The sequence below is a fragment of the Toxotes jaculatrix genome, chromosome 16 (genome assembly GCF_017976425.1).
Source record: "Toxotes jaculatrix isolate fToxJac2 chromosome 16, fToxJac2.pri, whole genome shotgun sequence".
Lineage (NCBI taxonomy): Eukaryota > Metazoa > Chordata > Actinopteri > Toxotidae > Toxotes > Toxotes jaculatrix.
This window is the reverse complement of record NC_054409.1, coordinates 8,111,935-8,134,186: the sequence shown is the minus strand read 5'-3', so window position 1 is coordinate 8,134,186 and position 22,252 is coordinate 8,111,935. Positions and strand designations below refer to the sequence as shown.

The 22,252-nt window shown below is 41.4% G+C and overlaps 1 protein-coding gene across 3 annotated transcripts in view; it reads right to left on the bottom strand.

Annotated features, from left to right (window-relative positions):
• Nucleotides 1-22,252, bottom strand: part of cacna1bb (calcium channel, voltage-dependent, N type, alpha 1B subunit, b) — a 145,431-nt gene that overhangs the window by 43,792 nt on the left and 79,387 nt on the right. For 2 of the 3 annotated variants that reach the window (XM_041059550.1, XM_041059551.1), the window contains exons 13-23: nucleotides 21,303-21,524; nucleotides 21,084-21,196; nucleotides 20,790-20,902; nucleotides 19,252-19,383; nucleotides 10,864-10,936; nucleotides 10,434-10,551; nucleotides 8,931-8,998; nucleotides 8,652-8,758; nucleotides 5,741-5,803; nucleotides 2,186-2,938; nucleotides 428-633 (exon numbers count right to left, since the gene is read on the bottom strand). In XM_041059550.1, the coding sequence (XP_040915484.1) occupies nucleotides 428-633; nucleotides 2,186-2,938; nucleotides 5,741-5,803; nucleotides 8,652-8,758; nucleotides 8,931-8,998; nucleotides 10,434-10,551; nucleotides 10,864-10,936; nucleotides 19,252-19,383; nucleotides 20,790-20,902; nucleotides 21,084-21,196; nucleotides 21,303-21,524 (1,968 nt within the window). The remainder of the gene's footprint in view (nucleotides 1-427; nucleotides 634-2,185; nucleotides 2,939-5,740; nucleotides 5,804-8,651; nucleotides 8,759-8,930; nucleotides 8,999-10,433; nucleotides 10,552-10,863; nucleotides 10,937-19,251; nucleotides 19,384-20,789; nucleotides 20,903-21,083; nucleotides 21,197-21,302; nucleotides 21,525-22,252) is intronic. The other variant, XM_041059552.1, reaches the window with a different exon arrangement.

Here is a 22,252-nt window from a genome sequence, read left to right as displayed (position 1 = left end):
TTTTATTTTCCTTGAGTAATTAGACATTTCTCATAAGGTGCTGGTTGAAGGGTCAAGGCTAAGCATGAGAGATGTTGACATGGAAATTTTACTTGATAATAAATGAGCGCAAAAAACAAACATATAGTTAAGTATAAGCTGGTGTTATACAGATCCCATAAACAGCCGTTTAATTTCAGGAAACATCCACATTTTCCTACAAAACAGTTTATTCTGTGTTTATTCTTTTTCTTCATTCGATTACAAAAATAGCTCCTGGAGTTACTGCTGAAAGTGAAAAAAATAATCCAAATGAAACTAGTAGTATAACAGAGTTCACTGCTTGTGGCTTCATTTAACCAATATGAATAACTGCCAAAAATATAACCTTTCCTTCAGCCTTCCCTATCCCTGCCCATTTGATGTGACCATGACCCGCTGCACTCACTGGGTATGATGGTGGTTTCTCCAGGCGGGGCAGTGATGGTGACAGGGATGTGGATGGCGCTGCTGTTGAGGCCAGCCTGGCTGGCCCTGGTGGAGTTCTTCTGGTTGTCAGCATCCTCTTGCTTTTCTCCGAGACTCAGGCTACTGCGCATTCGCTGCAGAGGACTAGAGGCGAGGCCGTTGTCCTCGGCATCTGGCTGCCTCTCCCTAAGGAAAGAGATGTGGATCTTATCACAGGCATCATTACGCTCTGCTCTCAGGGTGCTTCAAGCTTCTTCTGCCAAATGAAATCCATGTGAGAAGTTTGTCTGCCCTCCTGGGAAACAGACCACAACTTATACAGCAACAAACCAGAAGCAGACTTTTATTGCCAGGCTATACAAACGCACAGCTGTGTGATGTTCATGTAAAATGCAAACTGATGCATAGTCTGTTATTCTTATATCGTGCATAGTGTCTTAGAATATGAAATCTAAGTCTAAAAATTCCACCAGAGAATTAATTGAGCTGAGTCAGATGCGTACCCTGCCAATCAGAGAGCTGTAGGGAGCGTTTACACGATGCCACTGTTACACCACAACATCACGGACAAATACATAAATCAGATTCAGTCCACGTTCAGCCCTGAAAAAGGATGTGATGTGATAGTTCCAACATGGGGAATAAATAAATACTGAGCAGAGCGATCACAGCTGGTGAGAGTCATGCTGCAGTTGGTAGTGTAATGCTGTGCTTCACATGGAAGTACTTCAATGAAAAAAAAAACCCCTCTACTGCCAAACACAGAGCATCAGTGACCTGACTCGCAGATCCACCACAGCTGGCCAGAGACCGCACCAGAACAGGAAATGCCTGCTTGAATTTTACCGTTTTGAGAGCTTCAATAGAAGTGAGAGAGTGAACACTGACTGAAGTGTGATGTGATCAGACCTTCAGTCGGCAATAACAGATTTTTTTATTCCACTCTGAAGCAGCTGAAACAAGCTGACTTCACCTTTTACTTGATTGGGTGAACTGGTTAACAACCAGTTGCTCATTTTCACATCCAGCAGATACAGAGAAACATCAGCTTGTATTTGGAGTCATGTTTCTGGTCACCTGATGAACATAATTCCAATTTCCTAGGTTCCAACTCCTGAGGGAAATATCTGACTCTTTAGCTGCTAAATGCTTCGCTGTGTTCACCAGCAAGCTGGTGCTGAGCAGATAGTGTACAGCGGGTGTATCTCAGGTTCTGGCTTTTGGCTGAAGACAGCTGCTGCTGTGATGCTGATGAGAGTGAATCATAACAATGAGCTGAAAGATGCCATAAAGCTGCACAGAGCTGAGGGGAGCTGCACTATGAGTGACCCCTTTCACATGCATGTAACGTATTGTCAAGATAAAAGTAAAGAGAGTATAGATTACAGCTGTTTTAAGGAGAGAACCATCGACTGCTTATTGTACAGCCACCTTGAAATAATGTGCGTCTCAAGCTAATCCTCATTGTACAACTATGAGCATTAGAAGGCATCACTAAATACACAGGCCTGTAGGATTCAGGCACAGTACATGTTCTGATTTCTTTGGGCGACTAAATTCTGAAATGAGGTAAAGTCTTTTCCCTAGAATAAAAAAAGACATTGTGTACTTAAAATAAGTCTGAATAGTTTAAACTACAGGTCTAAGGCTACTACAAAGTTATTAATTATGAAAGAAACATCTATCATCAACATTTCAAACCCCTCTTGAATTATAGTTATAACCTCTGCAGCCTTACCTGTGACCTCTGGTTCCATTCGTGTTCCTCTTACAATCATCTCCATCCAGAGTTGACTGAGCTCTGACCATACGAGAGCAGCGGCCCTTCCTCTCTCCATTGTTATCCCCTCCTCCCCCCCTCCCTCTGTGCTCTCCCTGTGCGCCGTTCACTATCATCCCATTTCCCTCTTTTGGTTGTCGATGGGAGTGGTGATGCCGATGTCCCCTTTCCTCTCCTCCTCCTCCTCCTTGCATATCATTGGCCTCCTCCTCAGGGGAGCCAGCCTGGTGATGGTGCCTGTGTCCCTGTCCTCCATCGGCGCTTTGGTTCCTTTCCCCTCTCCTCTCTTTCGTCTGGGTGCCGTCAGTGTTGTGATCTCTGCTCCTGCTATGATGAGTGTGGTGCCTTCCTCCCCTGCCGTCGCCTCCGTCTCTGCTCTCCCCGTTTCTGTCGCGGTGGCGGTGATGCTTCCTGGAGTGCGTGTGGAAGCTGTCTCCCATCCCATCCTGCCGGGGATCCCCTGCCTCCTCTCGTCCTCCTTCGGGAGGCCTGCTGGGTTTGTCGCCGTTCCTGGCCTCCACCACGAGAGGCCGGTCCAGGTGAGTCTTCATGTCAGGATGCAGGTGGAGGGCAGAGGACATCCGGAGGCGCTCCTCTGGGTCCAGCTCGTTGAACAGGGCCTCGCTGCTCGCCCTCATGTTGTGTCTCCTCAGCTGGTTGGTCCTTTGTTCCCACACTGACATGATTTTTGCAGACCGCTGCTGCTCTTTACTGCACACAGGAATCAAACCCACAGGAAAAGATCAGGTGATGATGAAAAACACTGGCACAAAAACATATGTGTGTCATGTTTATCTCTGCTTTATGAGTTGTTCTACACATGGGGTTTGGTTGAACATCAGCATCCACAGCTCCATCCATAGCCACACAATCTACTGCTAATAATGCTACGTTTTCTTTATTTAACTCTTGTCATCAGGCCCCTAATAAAGTAAAGTAAGTAAAAACAGTAGTAGACATGAAGTGGTCTATGGATACTTCAACATATGTTCACCATGGTGAAGCTTTCACTTACCATGCTTAAGTGTTATATGGATAGAGTAATTCAAATCCTCAATACAAAAACATGATTATTTTTACTTTCCTACTTCTTCTCCTACTAAGATGGTAAAGTTTGTCTGATGCTGAGGATCATTCAGCAACATTCTGTTGTCCTGATGCTCTGTGGCTGTCACTAATTGTGAATCATGTGACAATAAAGGGATAAATTTTTCACTTAAGATGATCAGAATAAGGAACATATAAGAGTTTGACTCTGTGAGGTGATTTTATTGGCATGTTTTTAACTGGTTTAACCTGCACTAACTACCAAGTGTATACATATCTGTAGTACCGTGGTGATTTCTAAGTTTATCTTCTCCTGAATGATTTACAGCTTCTTTGCTTTTCAAGGATTCTGCCTTTGACTCGTTCAAATGACTAAAAACTGACGAAAATCAGGCTTTTGGACTAAAACAGATCTATGCCACAGCTGAAAGACTGATATGGCCAAAAGTTATGAAATATCATATTGAAGTATCTTTAAAACAAAAGTAACTAATTCATGTTTTTTTATGAATATCCTTCACTTCACCAACAGGCCTCTGCTGTTCTCTATTGATTAAAAAAAACTTGTGGAACAAGTTGAATTAAGTTTTTCCACATGTTGTACGTGTACGTCAGCCAATCACATTGACCATCAAAATATCAACACTGACGAAAAATGCACCTGCTGTGAAAAACAAGGATGTCCTGGCAGAAATTAAAGTTACTACATGTCTGTGTCTCCTAGAAACAGCACCAGGAGAAAGGTGATGAAAGGAATCACCTCATGTGATGATCCTTTGAGGAAAGTTTATTTGCAGTAGGCTGAGAAATCTGCTGATGTGTTTCGGTATGAAGCCTCCATCAGAGAATAAAGTTACTACTACTGTAAGACTGTCTGGATGAAATCTATCCACACTGCCAAACAAAACAACTAACAAGAAATCCACTGTGCATAAGAGGTCAGGTCAGGGGCCAGTGTAAAGCACAGAGGCGCAGAGATGAGGTGCAGTGTTTTTTATCGGTTGAACTGGTCTCTATCAGTTTGGTTTCATGGCAGCTGTCAAAGGTGCTGCCTGCTTAATATTTTGTGAACATCATGTTTAGTCTTATGTAACAAAGCTCTGACCTAATGTGGCATAGAAAGTAAACTGAAACAGAGATAATCTTTGAAATAGTGTTTGACCCAGGTCATGTGTAAATGGGGCAGGCAGGACCAGCATGCTATGGGTGATTGCCATTCCTGACATGTATCTGGTATGGTACTTTTGAAAATGAGGTTTTCCTCAGAAGCAAAAGGAATCAGAAACACAATCAAAAATCCTTTGATGTGTTCATGTTTCCATCTAACATGTGTGAAGGCGTTGCATACTGTTTGTGTTTCTGCACAGTATGACTTATTTAGATGGGGCTTTATGGGTTAGCTTAGTTTGTTCCATCTGGTCACCTGTACCTCAAGATTCGTCGGGCGGGGGAGGTGTAGACAGTATAACTCCTAAAAGGCAGAGGACACAGACAGACAGAAAACACAGAGGACACAGGACAGGTACCCACAGACAAGTGAGCAACAGACACACAGGCAGCGTTTATACAGACAGGAAAGCGAGAGATGAAAGGCTGAAGGGATGGGAGTATTATTTTGTGAGCTATATTAATAAAGCAAACACACACACCGAAAAACACACAAGAGGGGCAGTGTCAAAGAAATTAAAGTTAGCTCTAGTAATGAATTTGTGTTATCTCAAGGAGGTGAGATGGTAAATAAGCATCTCCGGCCTTCCGTCTGCATTTTAATCGATGGAGACAGCAGATCGCCCGGGCAGGAGAGCAAACTCACAGCTGCCCATCGCGTTTAAATTTGGCCTCGGATCATATTGTCTTTTAAAGTGATGTCCCGGGGTCCATGATAACAGACAGACTGGAAATGTCAAACTGCCCGTGGTGGTAGCAACGCTCAGAGAAATTAAACATTTCTACACAAATTATTCACATCAGAGAGCACAACTGAGCGCAAGAGGAATTACTGTAGGCGCCAGCACAGAGGATCTGCAGCCATCAACACAGTCCACAATGGCTGGTTAAGCCCAGAGTGAGGAATAACTGTGTTTATGTATCAGAGATTTACACTCACACTGGCCTTATAGCTCAGAATGTGGTATATATTTATACTATTTACACGTAATTGTGTTTTTCTGCTCAGAGAGGCACTGCTGGCTGTTTTTTTTTTTTAAATAATACATGAATACATTTCACTTTACCAACAATGAAGGCACAGCAGGCTATAATCTGGTTTTATGGCAACCCAAAGGAGAGGAGAGGAAAGAAAAGAAGGAGGTTAGAATAAAGGAGATGACATAAGGAAAACAGAGAGAGCAGCAGATGATAACCAGAAAGCAGAGGAGGTGAGGATAGGAACAGAAGAGGAAACGATGAAAGGAGAGGAGCCAAGAGGAGGAGAGGAGAATATTGTAACAGAGAGTGATAACTCACGGTGACTGAATGCTGTTGATGGACGACCTGCGAGAGAGTGCATCTCGATTTTGCTTTACAAAACTGTACATGCAGAACAAAAACAAAAGAAAAAATGAGACACAAATCCAAAGGGGACGGGTGGACAGTCTGTCGGTCTGTGCGTCCACCCGTCCCCTCCTGTTTTACAGCAAAGGACTAATCTGTGCAGCTACTTCAATAACACAACAGCAACAGAAGCGTGTTTGTCAGCAGATCAACATTTTTATAAAGAACAACACACAACATGAAAGAAAATGAAACTGAAAAAAAAAAAAACATTCAGGAGTTTCATTCCAACATCAGAAAGGCCTAATGTTACCATAGAAATAATATTTTAATAGTAAAAATAGAAGAATTTTAAATATATTTAGACTGTAAAAAATTATAATAGGGCTTTTTTATTCTTTATTAAGTCTGTAGTCATTTTGTAATGAAACCCTGAGCACAAAGAATCCACATTAAATAGTTCATTTAAAATAAAAGCAGCTGCTTCGGAGCTCACTCACTAATGTTACCGCACTGTTCAATGTACAAATTAAAATAATCCAAGAACACTGAAAAATAATGCACAGGATCACATAACAACAGTAGTGACGGTGAAAAGGGGAAAGATTGGAAGGGTTAGCTAACACGGTCTGACTGACCTCTTTCTTAGTCAGGAGCACGGCAATTAAGGAGCAAGTGTGAATCAAAGATGATCACTTCGTCGAGTGAATAAAGGGGCTGTGTGAAACTGCAAGCCACACAACACACAGTGAACGCACAATGAGCAAAATCCATCGGATGTGAGCCAAATGCACCGACAGTGTGCGTTATAGTTTTTGTTTTCACCTCCAGTGATACGTGCTGCAGCTATAAATCACTGATAAGAGTGAAAACGCTCCAGTTTTCACACCAGCTTCCTCTTGACAGAGTTTCATAATTTCAGTGTTCATCAAGACTCTAAAAATAAGTTGAATTTTGGAGGCGCAATTAATTTCCTCATTGACACAAGACCCCAGACCTGTCAGTCACAGGCTTGTGGCGGAGAGGGGGCGGGTCAGTAGTTTTAGCATGACAGGAGTTATCTGCTTTCATAAAGACGTCCCTGTCATTATCACATTACAGAAAATGGGAACTTCTGACCCTGAAGATTAAGGTTTTCTTGTCTCTTGTTCACACGCTTCTCCTGCCCCTTTCTGTTTTGATTAATAGCTCTCACCTTCTCAACTTTGAAAATAAGCCCAGGGGATTGACAAAGAAACATATATTGGCATTCTGATTTGGAAACTGTAATGAAGTAGATACATGGATTCATCGTCTTAAAACTGGTATAATGGTTTTGAATTAAAGGTTCCCTGACAAGATTTCTTTGGAACTACTTGGGATAAAAAGAGATTTATTTGTAATAGTTATATTATAATTTATAAATATCATAATTTTGGAAGTTTGTTAAGTGAGTAATTACATGTTAAACCAAAAAAGACCACAAAGAATTTGGATTTGCCAGGCACCTTTTTAGCCAAGCAATTTTATAAGTGTTCATCTCCCTCCACCCCATTGTTAGAAAGTACTGTTTTGTTTTGTTTTTTAGGTTTTAACAAAAAGGGAAGGTTAAATGAAATGAGAAAGACCCTCAGCCTAAGCCAGACCGACATTCTATTTTTTTTTTTTTAAATCCGTCCTGTAAAGTTCAATTGATGCTACAAGGTTTTTAGTGAAATACATAGCTGTGTTTTTTACAGGAACATTTTCTATTAACGTATCTTCACAATCACATATATGTTGAGCTTCAAACCTGAAGCTAATGAAAAGTGTCCTACTAGATGAACAGCTTTGAGCAACTCATCTTTATCTTTTACAAAAATAGCTGTGTCGTCAGCTCACTGCAAAACTCTTACATGATGGATCATGTACAATACTTAGGGATCATGGTTCAACAACTAGAATAAATTAAAGGGTGAAATACGGCCACCTTGTCTGACTCCAACCTGTTGGCAGTGTTTAATTTAATAACCACAGAGCTTTTGATTGAAGGAGGCTTTTTTTCCTGTTCCTCCTTTGCTTTTTCCAGAAGAGGCCAGAGTTTCTCTTTTGCTACTCGACCCTCTGGAGACGGCGCCCCACAGTTTGTTATCCCGCAGAAACTTTGGCGCTGTTCCACACAGCATCATGGAGACGGCAGAGTGCAAATGAGATGATAGTACATCTGTGGGATCAAACCTTTCTTCATGGGCCAAAGACAACAGGCAATGTCAACACCCTCCTCCAGATATTCATGAATCCCGGGAGCAATGTTTCCAACAACTTCAATCACCACTTTTCTCACATCTTTGTTGGTCTCCTCTTTCAATCCTTGTAATTTCAAAGCCCATCTCCGACTGGAGCGTTCTGCATTCAGCAGCTTCTGCTTCTCTCTCCAGATCTTTGCTCTCTAACTCTGACGACCCCGAGATATTAAGTCTAATGCTCTATCAACTGAGCTAACCGGGCAGCCACCTTTACTCTTATTTTATCAGCTGAATTTGAATATTCAGGTTGTCACATGACAAAAGTCTGTCCAACCAAGAAGAGTTAAAAATGAAAGAATGAAAAACGAGAAGCAGCTGGTGGAAACTAACATGTATTGCTGATTGAAGCTTCCTTAATTGCCTCTCCTCGTGATGAAGATAAACGGTGGGGTGTAATAAACAAGGCGTCACCACAGGAGCACGTCTCAGAGTGGGAGTGGATGAGGAGAAGTCCAGAATGAACACAGATCAAATACAGTACGTTTAAACAGACGTTTGAGACTGAGAGGGAAGAACACACACAGGGACGACACACTGAAAACATGACAGAGGGGACATTTATCTCCAGTGTGGGACTGAACAGAGCTGCTGTCAGAGGATGGAGATTATCGGAAACTTACGCAGCGATGGAGATGTTGGCTGCTGACATCGGGCTGACTTCCTTCACTTCCAGAGCCTTCTGCAGGGCAAGCTTCTTATTGGCTGCCTCCTCCTGCTCCTCTTCATCCTTTAGCCAATGACAACCAACAAAAGTTACATCCCTATTACAACATGTGCACATGCAGGGTTTTTCTCAGATACTGGTTTGACACGTTTTACTGTGGAATATGAAAAAATACAACATTTGTGTTGCTATGTGTTATTAATATCGTCAAATGCAACATTTTGACCAAGCCCACCTTAGTCAGCTCCTGTGCATTGGCGAGGTTATCGACAGCGATAGCCAAGAAGACATTCAGGAGGGTGTCTGAGTGACAGCAGGACTCAGGGGAAAATACAGAAGGACAGTGTATATACCCTGTGATGAAACACCACACCAGGAGCATGGCCTACTGATGATTTGGTCAATCCATCAGACTGTCTGTCAGAGTCAGGCCAATGTTTTGGTCTCTGCAACCAAAGGATCCATGTTCATTTAGCGTCTCAGAGTAAGAAAGTTCTCAGAGACACATTTTGGCTCCTACTTTTATCAACTTTCTTAACTGGTGGAAATTTCTCCAAACTTGGCTGACATTTAGGAGACCTCCAGACCCGTCCTGCTGTAACCTGCTAGGAGTGTCCAGGAGACACCTTTCAAACAGAGACATGTACGCATGATCTGCAGGAGGAGGAGACTATTGATGACCATGAGTTTATTAAATGTTTTTGGAAAAAAACGAAATGATTTTTTTGACGGACATGCTTTCTAGCAAAAGAAGGCACATGCTCTCCCTGCAAAACTAAGGGCCACCTTACAGCAGCAAGGAAAACACAGCTTTGCAACAGTGATGATTTGAGTCTGTCACAAACGGCAATTTCTACAGTTAGAAATCAAACTTTACTTGCTCATGTAACCTCAGACAATGAGTCATTCACTTCTCCTACACTCAGCTGTAAAGATACACAGACAAAGGTGCCAATCTTTGGTTTATTTATTCAGTGATTTAAAATTACAGATGGTGGAGCTATATTTTAACAAGCCCAGAAAAATAGGCTAAATATTTTTTCTACACCTGTAGGAGTTCACGAGTGAACAGAAGGTATAATGATAAGGTGAACTGATGGAAGAGAATTTAAATTTCTGCAACATTATTGTTGCTGAGCATATCTGTGCCTGCCAGAGAATGAACCCTTTTCATTTTGGATTCCAACTACGTGTCCCATTAATGCTATCCCATGGCCAAAATGTCAGCCTTGAACAAAAGATAGTGCATCCCATAATCTAAAGGGGAGACTGCCATGAGCACCTTCATGCTTCCAGGAGGAAAACCCGTTTTGATTTTAATGACTCTATGACCTTTCCCCTTACCGCTCCCTCACGACAAACATCCTCAGCTCCACAACTGACAAGACTCGAGGAACAGCCAATACTTTATTTTTCTGGGGATTTAGACTGATTCAGTTCTAACAACTACAACATCCTAACGGAGTTACTAATTCTACCTGAGTTTGGAGGATTTAAGGTATGAATATAAAATTAAATTTGCTTGATTTTGAGTGTGTCTTTCATGGACACTGTTTCCCTCAATGCAACCCCCCCTCAAACAAAAAAAAAGAAAAATGGAGGAGCTAATCACACCTGGAAAAAAAGAAAGTCATAACTGTTTTCAACCTAAAATCATTTTCACATTTTGACCTGCTCCTTCCGGCTCTCGCATAGCACATACATAACAGTTTTAATTACGAGCTGTCAAAGAGGATACAGTTTCCAAATAGCGTGAGGACGATGAAGTAGACGGAAGAGAGCATGCCGCGGTGAACGCCTCCTTGAGACTCGATCCCGTGGTACATCACTGCGTTCCAGTCTTCGCCAGTCAGAATCTGAGGAAGACAAGAGAGTCAGAACGATGCCAGGGACACTGAACGGTGCAAATCTCACAGAGTATAGAATTAAATTACTTTACAGAGTGAAGGGTTATGAGCACAGACTAATTGAAGGATTATCAACGAGCTCATTAGGGGACATAAAGTACACAGACCAGTCATTTCCTTTAATTAAAATGACTGATAACAGTCTTTCTTCTTCCATAAAGTCTACATTCTCTCATTTATTCAGAAAACATGAAGCAAACTGTGTGTGTGTGTGTGTTAGTGTGACTATGCAGATGTGCATGGCGGGGGGGGTTGTCTCACCTGGAACACTGTGAGGATGGCTGCTGGGAAGGTATCAAAGTTTGTTGTCGGCGTCTCATCTTCAAAGTTAAACCTAAACGAATCAGAAAAAGAACATCATTACAAAGAGAGGAAAAACAAAAACAAAATCATACATATGTAGTCCGAGTCAGATCTTAATGGCATCTACCTGCAGTTCAGGAGAGGACACAGAAATGGAATTATTCTTAAGATCAGGATCCAAATTGGAGAATTTGAAAAAAAAAAAAAAAAAGGCCTTGGATTGATAATGTCAGGACCTTGTTGCTGAAGTGTCTGAGCAACAACACATGTTTCTGTTCAAGAGAAACATGACAGAGCACAGAAACAGACACATTCACGCCTTGAGTCACCTTCACGTAACACTTTTATTGTCTACTGTCATTTCACAATGCACCCACACACACACACACACACAATTGCGCTTCTGTACCTGTGAGGGTCTTCACTGGCCTCTAACGCTGACCTTACATGTTGCATCTGGCCAAGTACAATTTGGTGAGTGCAATGTTATTAAAACCAATCTATGGTGGTAAAGATCATAAAAATAGGTCTTAACCCTAAAACCAAATCTTAACGATCAAAACCTTTGAATGAATGAAGAACCAGACAAAATGTCCTTACCATCCAAACATGTCTCAAACTCACATCGGTCCTCACAAAGACAGAAGCACAACACAAATACAGGAGTGGGTATTTCAGATTTCTTCACAGCTCCAGGTAGAGTACTATATTCATAAATGAAGGGAGTTGTCTTGTATCGATAAGTCATGAGACAGAAGGAGAGGGAGAGAGACATGCAGCAGCAGGAAACAACAGTCATCAGGGAATCATGGCCCCAACTTTCAAGTCCAAAACACACTGTCTCTGCAGCGCATGGCTGCATCATTTGGCACGTGTCATACGCACAAATAGCAAGAGCCACGATGCAGCATGTCAACAAATCCACACAGTGTATTAACCTTCTAATGTAATGCAAATAAAGTAAAAGTTGAATGATGGCAAGAGTCAGGAATTTTCTCCTTTTGGTTCCACAGGCACATTGATTCCTCAAATTTAGAGCCAACATCTGTTCACCAGGAAAGGCATGTTTTAAAAATATCTTTATAACACTGAGACTGTCAGTTGTAAGGATGTGTGCCTTGTCCACTGTGACAGCTACAACACCACAGAAGAAGACGTGCCATCAGCTGACAAGGTAGCCTGGATAACTAGGGGAGCGAGTCTGAAAAAAAAATGGCACGTCGTTTCTGGGGTGTCGATGATTCAGCATCTGAGAACTACAGCTGTGCGTCCCTACAGTATCAGTGTGTTTTGGGCTCAACACAACAGCACTCCTGAAAGGAAACACACTTCAACACGGGGAAAAGACAACATGACAGAAAGCACAAACAGTGTCGGAGAAAAACAGATCACGGATGAATGAAGGGAGATTTAGTCTCTACAATTTCAAATGTTTGCTTCTAACTGTTGGTGTCAACCTTTTCATCTCTTTTGTTGTTTTCACACAATTTCTAAAACTGCTCTTTGCTCACAGAAATAAGAGAGAATAAATAAAAGACAATAGAAATGTGTTAGTGTCAAAGGTCAATGAATCAGAGGATTCTACGCAACTCATCTGATCCAAAGCAGATTCAGCTGTGTGAAACTAACACTACTGACTTTACACAAAACTGAAACACGTTGGGTAAAAAGCTAACACCAGTTACAGATGTATGGAATTATTTTCTGTGAACATGTTGTGATTTTCACTGTGAGTAAACAGTAAGGTCCAGCTTAATGTCATCACTACTTTCATCACACATGCACAGCTTCTACACAAAAGGATCTAAATGTTTGCAGAAATCCCACAAATGACCCAACAAACCTGCCAAAACCTGAATCCGTGGTCTTGAAACTGAAGAAGACAATGAGAGAATGACACAGAGATGCATGAGGACGGGTTGGTCATTCAGCTGAAAATAACCTACACTGCTGATCATTCATCATTTCAAGTGTCAGTCAATACTTAGGGTTGGACAGAAGGGGGACATGTTACAAACTGAGGCAAAGCCAAAGACAAGTTCGAGTCCTTTAAATGTGTATTGTCATGACAGATGGAGAAAATCTAGGTTAAAAAAAAAAACATTAAAGACAGTTACATTATGAAATATGAAATTTTCTTTAAATATGTGAAAACAGATGCTGCTGATTTCACCTGCTTCAAGCTCAACCATTTAAATGTTCTCTTCATGTGTGACCTTATCTTGAAACCACTTAAGAACTCTGCCTTATCTCATCACAGTATTGCTCACTTCAAGGATATGTTGTAGAAGAAAAAGTGAAATTCTATCACATAATCTGTTGTTATTGTTACTTGATTAAAAAAAAAAAATCATAATTCTTTTTTGTGTATTGGAAATTTTACTCCTTATTCTCGTGGTCTCAAGCATTCAAAGTTCAGATCATTCAATAAATTCCAGAAATGATGGTGTTGGTAAGTTGTTAGCTGTGGCCTGAGATGCAGCTGTTAGGGCTCTGTTTTTGTGATGCAATGCCACCCTGTGCGATCTGGGTGGCATTGGTAACGACCACATTTCATGAACACAGAAGGCAAGGAAAGTTTTTTTTTTTTTTTTTAAATTTTGTGGTGCCATTGAAAACATCTTTATCAGCAAAGCACGGTAATCAAAGCACTTCTTTTCTTTACTGTCAAAAGCATTTTATGCTTAGATCGGTGATTCCCTACCAGGGGCACTTGTACCTCAGGGGGTGCTTCAGCAGTTGCAGGGGGTACATGATAACACTGTACAGTAGCTCCACTAATTTGGAAAAAAAAAAATTAATTATATTTTGTACAGAAATAAGTCCACATATTGAGTCATCTCTAAAACCTGAACACTAAGTGTGTAAAAACTGGTGAGGGAGAGAGCAGTTAGCAGAGAGCTAATGAAACGTTATGAATAAACAGTCCAAACAGTGAGCTAAAAGTTATGGATAAATGCTTACAATTGTTAAATGGATGAAAAATGGTGATAAAGCTTGAAACAGCTAAAAGTGCCAGATAGCTTTGGAACGGTTGAAACAATGTGTTGGTGTTGATGAAGGGATACTTTAATCCACCTGACAGAGCTGTGTGGGTACGTCAGACAAAAAAGTTGGAAACTGCTGCTTAGATCATGAATTACTCCATCACAAGCTGCAGTCTGTAAGCACAGACAGTAATGGGGTCTCACATGGGTCTATTCTTGTTCCACGCTATTTACATTAAGTTAATAACTTCTCTCTCCCAAATTACACCATTATGTATGCCACTAATTCTACTCCTTATTTATCTTCAGCCTGCCATTGACACTTTCCAGTTATCACTTTTTAATCACAGACTTGTTTCAAATGCATATAAGACCATGATGTTCTGTGTCTTTGAATGTTCTACCATTAAAACTTTACACTGTACCAGTATCAGTCTTGCCAGTCAGATTCATGGCTTTGACAGTAAACTTTCAATCAAGGTTCCTAGTTAACATTTCACCATAAATTTAAAGGTTAATCAAGGTTTTTCCACGCAGAATTAAAGGCTGTCTGTCTTTTCTAAACAGTAAGACTTACAAAATAAAGTTCCTTAAAGCACCATTCTGTGAGCTGTGGCACTTTGATATAAGAAATAACAGCAAAAAGGAATTGACATAAAAACCTTCCTTGCACAGTCACAAAAACAGAGCCCATTCAATCCCTAACAATCAAGGACAGACATGAGTGTTGTTTCGTGTCTCCTGGTGTCAGTTTACAGTCAAAATGTGTCACATATGAAAATTGAATTCCATGTTGAATATGTTTTGATATGGAGATGTGTGAAAGTAGTTTTGAATAACACACCGTGACATGAAAAATAATCGCAACAGACTTGATATTACACAACACAATTAAGGAAGCTGCACGCCAGAGCTTGAATTATACAGCAATGCCCCATTGAATATTAATTCAGATTGGAATATTATTATTTCTGATATACTGTATGGAATGAGTGAAATGTCTTTCACACATTTGTGAACAACCATATAATTCAAAGCACGTGATGTGTGAAGAGGTGCAGCAGGGGAGACAACTATACTGGATCTGGGGACAAAAATCACATGAAATAAGAGAGGACGAAGGAAGAGGAAGGGTCAGTAAAAATGAGGAGAGGATGTGGAGCAGATTGTTACCACAGTGACCGTCTGCACAAATGACAGCTGGTTTCTCCCTCTCAGAGCAGAGATCTTCTGATATGTTTACGTGTGTGTGTTTATGTGTGTGTATGCTGTACGTATGAGTACTAGATCCCGACCGATCCTGGATTTTTGAGGGTGATGCCGATATCAATATTTACATAGACAAATATTCAGTCAAATATTTTACAGTTTTTACAGTTTTTTTTCACGCCGTCAATGAAGCATTTAGTGCTGCTCTACTGTTGATTTTTGCATATCTGCCTATATTCTTGCTGATACCAATACACATTATATGGCCAAAAGTATGTGGATATGTACATAATTGTGTACTTTTTGTCTAGGGCTGTTTTTCATGGTTTAGGTCCCTTAGTTCCACTTAAAGGAGATCATAATGTTACATCATATAGTAATATTTTTATATTTTCTGCCTTTTTCCTGTTTCAACATGACAATCCCCTCATGCACAAAGCCAGGTCCATAAAGAAGTGGCTTTATGAGTAGACAGCAACACCTAACGCCTATGGGATGAACTGGAACACCAACTAAGAGCCAGACTTTATCACTCAACATCAGTACTGAACCTCACTAGTGCTCTTGTGGCTGAATGGGAGCAGCCAGGTTCCAGCATCTTGCAGACAGTCTTCACAGAGAGTGGAGGCTTTCACAGCAGCAGATAACTCCCATGATTTTTGGAATGACCACTCACACATGAGTGCAATGACTGGGTGTCCACATACTTTTGGCCGTGTGGTGAATCTGTGAAGACCCAATATCGGCTGATAATATCAGCCAGCTTGTATCGGTCTGGCTCAAATATGTACTGTACACGCATGAGGGAGATGGGGGAGGGAGGGAGGGAGTGAGTGATGGAGGGAAGCAAGCCGGAGGAGAGGGGGGAGGAGAAACTAATTCAATAAGCCTCTTCTCCCCTGGTATGTCATCATATTCTCTCTCCCCATGCTCCTCTCCTTCTACCTTTTGTCCTTCTCTGTCTCATTACTCCATCCCCTATCACCCACCCCTCTCTCATCCCTCCATCACTTTCTCAGTTACACCTCAGCCTCTTTTCCCTCCTTCCTTTCTTCCTTCCCTGCTTGCTCCCCACCCTCTCCTCCTCTCTCCCACACCTCTCCCTCCATCCTCCCCTCCTTCCTTGAGGATTAGCAGGCCCAGTGCAGGGAGTGGCGGTGGCGGTTTGCTGCTGCGCCTGTGTGTGCCGACCTCTGTTTACTCTGATAATAGGGATTGGGAGCGTGCTGCTTAGCTTCCACGCGGCACCCACGGGGACTTCATTAAATCAATCCTGAAAACAAGAGTCATGTGAGGCCAGACTCCCCCACAAGCTCCTGCCCTCACCCCCGCATCCTTTGGACAATAGCAGCAGGTTTATATTGTATAAGTGATTGCAACACATATCTCTGAGAACACACAGGCATGTGTAAGGGGATTGAAGGTAACACCTGTATGAAACTGGTAAAAAAGCAAAAAAACTGCAGAGCACTGGGAGTGAATCAGGACACACGCAGCATCCTGCAGCTTTATGAGAAGTCAAGAAATGAAACTGGCTTTTAAATGTGAAATGGGGCTAAATACCAAGAGGGAGCTCACTGTAGTGTATATACTACTGAATGTTACAGAGGTTTTTGTTATTATGACAACCCAAAAATGGCTGAAATTGCAGAAGCTTTGCCAATAATCATGCACAAATTTCACAAATATCTTATATATCTTTAGTTATTTTGCCCAAGTTTGCCCATGTAAACTGAGGCTTGATATTTACTCTGGCTTGTAAAAGCAGCTCTGAATTTTATTATTTTTATGCAAAAAATCGCAAGACTTACGAAAATGACGGGGATTTGTTGAATTTGCGTTATAACTTTCCAAGATCACAAATTCCTGGGCGAACTAACCACTGACTATATTTATTAAAGATCGTCTCAGAGACATCTCTGGACCCAATTTTTTTTTGGATGAATTGCCAAGAATTTAAATGTCATAAACAGTTCACAACAGGAGATGAACTGGCTGGCATTTAGAGGGAAAAAAAATCTTCTTTTATTGTGACTGTCAATATATCCAAGCAACAGGTTGTACAATCACTGAACCTTCACACTAAAAGCCCTGTCTGAGCTGAAAAGATAAAATGCCATCTCTCCTGCGTCTGACAAAGAAAGTCTGCACTTTTAAAACTGAAAGCTACAAAGCAGCAACCAGTAAAATTCCTTATTCTATTACAGTAAATCCTGCACATTTCCTTTGAGCTTATCACATATTTTTTTCCGAACAGTCGGTGATGTCCTGTGAGTCTCAGCAGGGAGACGGTCCTCTGCCTCAAGCTGTTTATCTTTCAATTCTCACAATTTTACCAGGAGATTACTTTCGGTGTTTTGAGAGAAGGAACATAATTTCTGAGCCAAAAATAAAGTCTGGATATAACAAAGCATTTATTCTTCTTAACAAGCTATTTAATCTTAGGTTAAGGGCTGAGAGTCTATTTTTCATTAAACAGTTGAAAGCAATGTCCTGAGGAACGGACGTATTTTCTTTGGTTTTGATTTAATTCAAAACTTTCTGAAACATAAAGTAACATTATCTGTAGTCACAAGACTGGCAGAATGCCTATTTTTAAATTACTCTTGACTTTTGAAATTATTTGACACCTTGGGTACATTATCAGACTTATAGGTTAAGATGAGCACGACTCGAATGAGCTTTAATGTTACAACGGACATTATTTGCAGAGAACAGTGTGCTCAGCCTCATTTGGACGTCAGACTCATCTCACACTTGTCCATCACCAGAGACTGATGCGATGCTAATGATGGCGCAGACTGATGTAGGGCTTGGCGCCATGGCAACAGCCTGCTACGTAAAAAAGGCACAGAGTTGGTTTTAGTGAAATTAATCTGACTGGGGTTAAAGAAAGATCATGGTCAAAAGCAACTAATGCTGACTGCCGCTGAGACGGGATACAAACTACAGTCTCTGGTTTCAAAATTAGACACTTTACTATTCACAACCATCAACTCCAACATCCTCCCTGAGAGGCTTTGCAATGTTATGATTACTGAACTACTTCCTCATTTGCTTCTGAGTGACAACAATCATTATTCATGCAACCACAATAGGTCACATGACACCAAAATGAAAACGCAGGTCGACCAGTGTTATAGTGTTTTCTCTTCTATTTTATCTTAAATTATTCCACGAACCCTCTAATCTGGTTCATTACAACTTATTTTCATAGTTTTAGGTATTTGTGCTATTTATCTTGTTCTATATCATATAAACATGACCCTTTAAACCCAGTGGATAAGTGGAGCAGGAGAGGAGTTAAACGCTGAGATCTCAGAAAAAGAGAAAACATGAGCAGTGAGAACATCAGTCAAGCTGTGACAATAGATGCTGGTGAAACTAATGTGTGCATCATAAATATCCATGCTTCTAGTTTAAACTCCAAAAAAGAGGCCTAGATAGTGTGGATAAACTCTTGGCTTGTTTACAACACCTGCTGGTGCCATTTTCCCAGACCTCAGTATTATCCTTTGTGAGCGTAATATTCTCATAACCGACTAAGAAATTATGATCTAAGTTTAAATAAACCCAAATGATCCTTTAGGGGCTTTTAGGTATAAAATTAAGGGTTTCTATTGTAGTGAACTTAGAGCAAAACTGCAAAAGTTCCCTCAGGCGCCATAAGAGACATCAATAGGCTGTATGTACTGGAGTAAAAAATCTGGAAAAATAAAAATCAAACAAACAAACTGATCTTAGTCGACCTGTATGGCCGCACAGTGTGTGATGTGAGGTGATATGTGAGGAGAGAGAAACAAAATGTGTGTGTGTGTGTGTGTATGAGCTGAGCCAGACGGGACTGGATGCCAGGTCTCTGATTAACTGCAGCCAGCCCAGAATCATGAGGTGTTCCTGTCATTAGGAGACATGGAGCTCCTGCTGAGAGTGATATCAAAGGGCTGCAGTCGCTGCTGCTGCTCTGTCAGCTACCTGCTGCGTCAACACGTCTGTCACCACCGCCACGCCGGGCCGGGGATCACACACAGAGAGGAGGAGGAGAGGAGAGGTTGCGTGTGTGTATATACAAGTGTGTTGAATTGTGGATGGGTGGAAAAGAGGAGGACAGAGCGGTCGGAGATCAGGACAGGTTAGAGAGACTACTCACTGTCCGCCAAAGAGCTGCATGCCCAGCAGAGCAAAGACCACGATGAAGAGGAAGAGGAGGAAGAGCAAGCTGATGATGGACTTCATGGAGTTGAGGAGGGAAACCACCAGGTTTCTCAGCGAGTTCCAATATCTGAGAGAAGCAGCAAACACAGAAAAATGACTTAGAGACACAAATTAACTTTTATTAAATGCTAAAAACAAACAAATTCAGACATAAAAAAATAAATAAATAACAAAGAGCTTGAGAAAAGAGACATAAACAACCGGAGAGAGGAGGAAAGAGAGGCCCACACTGGCAGTAACAGCTGTGGGTAGCATAAAACAAATCAATGCGTCAGGGTCTACAGCTGCCAGTTTCACTGAGTCACAGGATTACAGCTGATCTAATGAAATAAAAGGACTGCCATTAAACTCTAAAAGGATTGTCAGTTCGGGGAGAAAAGAATTAAGGAAAAAGTGAAGCTCCAATGACATAAAAACCAAGTGTCAAAATGTAGAGTTTTAAAACGATTTCCACTGATTCTGAAAAGAATACATGGTTCATTAGTCAGTTTATTCTGGATGGTGGCCACTGAACGATGATGGGTGTGGTTCTGCTTTAACCCTCTGAACCAAAGGCTGTTTGCGCGTGGTTTTCACAGGCACAGCATACAGTGGTATGTTCAGAATAGGTCAGGTCTTGACATATGACAGGGTTTTTGCCTGTTGTGTGTATGAATGTTTTTAACACACACATTAACATAACATTTTTATCAATGAATAAATCGATCAAAGAGAGTGTCAATATAAAACCCTGTTTATGAGCCTCAGTTCTGTCAAAAATGTACTATAAAATTATTGAAATAGAAATTTGGGACTACAGTTCCCATTATGCTTTGGGTGTTGTAAACAGAAGTGTAATGTTTCCACATAGTCAGTGGGCCTTTTTCAATCTGTCTTGGGGTATTACGCATTTCGCAGAATGCTTTTCACATCAACCAGTGGCGATTTAAGCCAGGCTCATCGATGTTATAACCCTCATCCTATGACTGTTATTATGTAACTAAAGTCTCATACTTTTCAGGCGACAAAGTAACCATTCAAATTTCTAACAAAATGCATTTATCCAGTTCCTTTTGGAAATTTAGTTTCTACGTTTTCAGAGAGGTGATGACCCAATGGCCAGGTGGGAAATGACCATGGTACTGTGTACTCCCATCCTCGGGAGTCCAGAGCTTAACTTGACGGTATCAAACTCCAAACTACACAAGTCCAAACTCGTAGTGCTCCGTTTAATTACCTGATGAAGCTGCAAGCTTCACCTTAACACACTTTTTTGCCCCATTTGAAAGTGCAAAGTTTTTGCCGTCATCAGTGACTCTGCGATCACTGGAGGGTTCTGCTTTGATTGGAGCAGTATGCAAATGATGTGTCTGTGTTACTGTCTGACAAAGAGGACAAGTTCTGCTGCAGGCTAACAGAATCCCAACAGGTTAAAAAGAGCCCAAAAAGCTGTGTAATGTCTTGTGGAAGAGCAAAAGATAAAAACAAACTCACTTGGTAACTTTGAATATCCTGAGCAGTCGCAGTGCTCTCAACACACTGATACCAAATGATGCTCCTGGTTTAATTATGTCCCAGATCACCTCACAAATACTTCCCACAATCACCTGGAGAGGAGAGCAGAGGGTAAAGTCAACAGTTTCTGGCTCTGTTTCACTAAAAGTGTTTAAAAACACATCAGATGTTGCCCTAAACCAAAAAGATGACCTGATTCACATCCTAACAGAACTGGCACTGCTGGTTAGTGTTCGGTATTTACCTGTGTGTCACAGCCGACACTAAACTCACCCCAAAATCAAAGCAGTTAAAGGAAGAATGGAAATAATTCCGCGCCCCGAGGCCGTACATTTTCAAGGTCATCTCAGTCAGAAACAAACCCAGGAACACAAACTCTGCTGTGTCTGTTGCCACATGGACAGAGAAACAAAACCATGAGAGTCGGCTTTTATAGGACATCAATATCAATAAGTGTGTGTGTATGAGTGTGTTTTTCCATGTGTGACTTACATAGGGCCCTTGTAAGCCACTCAGGTTGGTCGTAGTGAACTATGGCCACACACAGAGTGTTGAGGCCCACCAGACACAGGACGATCCAGTAGAAGCTCTGAGCTTTCACCATGCGTCGGATGAAGAAGCGGATCCTCTTCTCTTTGCGACGGAAGTAAGAGGAGCTGTCCATCTTACTGCCGCTTTTCACACTGGCTCGACCAAACGGAGAGCCAGGAGGAGCTGGAAGCCAGGATGAGGAGGTGAGAGAAGGAAATGTGTGAGCGCAGCACTGTGTGTGTTTTCTTTGTTGTCTTCCTGCAACTGTCACGTGCAGCATCCCCATCGTTGGCCCCCTCACCGAGATCTTCAAATTACACTTTCTTTTCCCGTTTGCTTTCACTACCTTTTACTGCAATTGCAGGCACAAAAAAAAGCCATTTTCGTGGTTGTTGGTTGGTTGAAGAGCATCCACACTTTTTTCACATGTATTTTAAAGTTTCAAGTTTGTTTCACCTTTGAACACATGAACCATTACTGATGGATGTAGTTGAATATGATCAGAAGTGTGTGTATTTTTTTGTAATGTCATCCACAGCTGCTTGAACAATGTGTCTAATCCTTTCCTTTCAGTTAATATTAGTAGTATTTGGAGCTGTGTATTGGAGTTTTGGGACTCGTTGCCTCATAGAAATAAAAAAACATTTTTACCCATCTCCACCTGCTGACGCTGTATTCTGCCTAATAATGATTCATCATGCTCCAAACTCTTCTTCTTTTAGTTTTCCCGAGTTGCACCAGGATTTCACTTGTGCCTCAGGTCACCAAAAATTCAAAAGTTAATTGGCAACACCTGTGTGTATTTGTGTCTGGAGCTGCCGCTACAAGTGCACTACCACACGGTTACAGGAAATTAGAGACCTTAAGGTTTTTGAGACAATATAGTTGGATAGGAATCCATTTCACTTTGC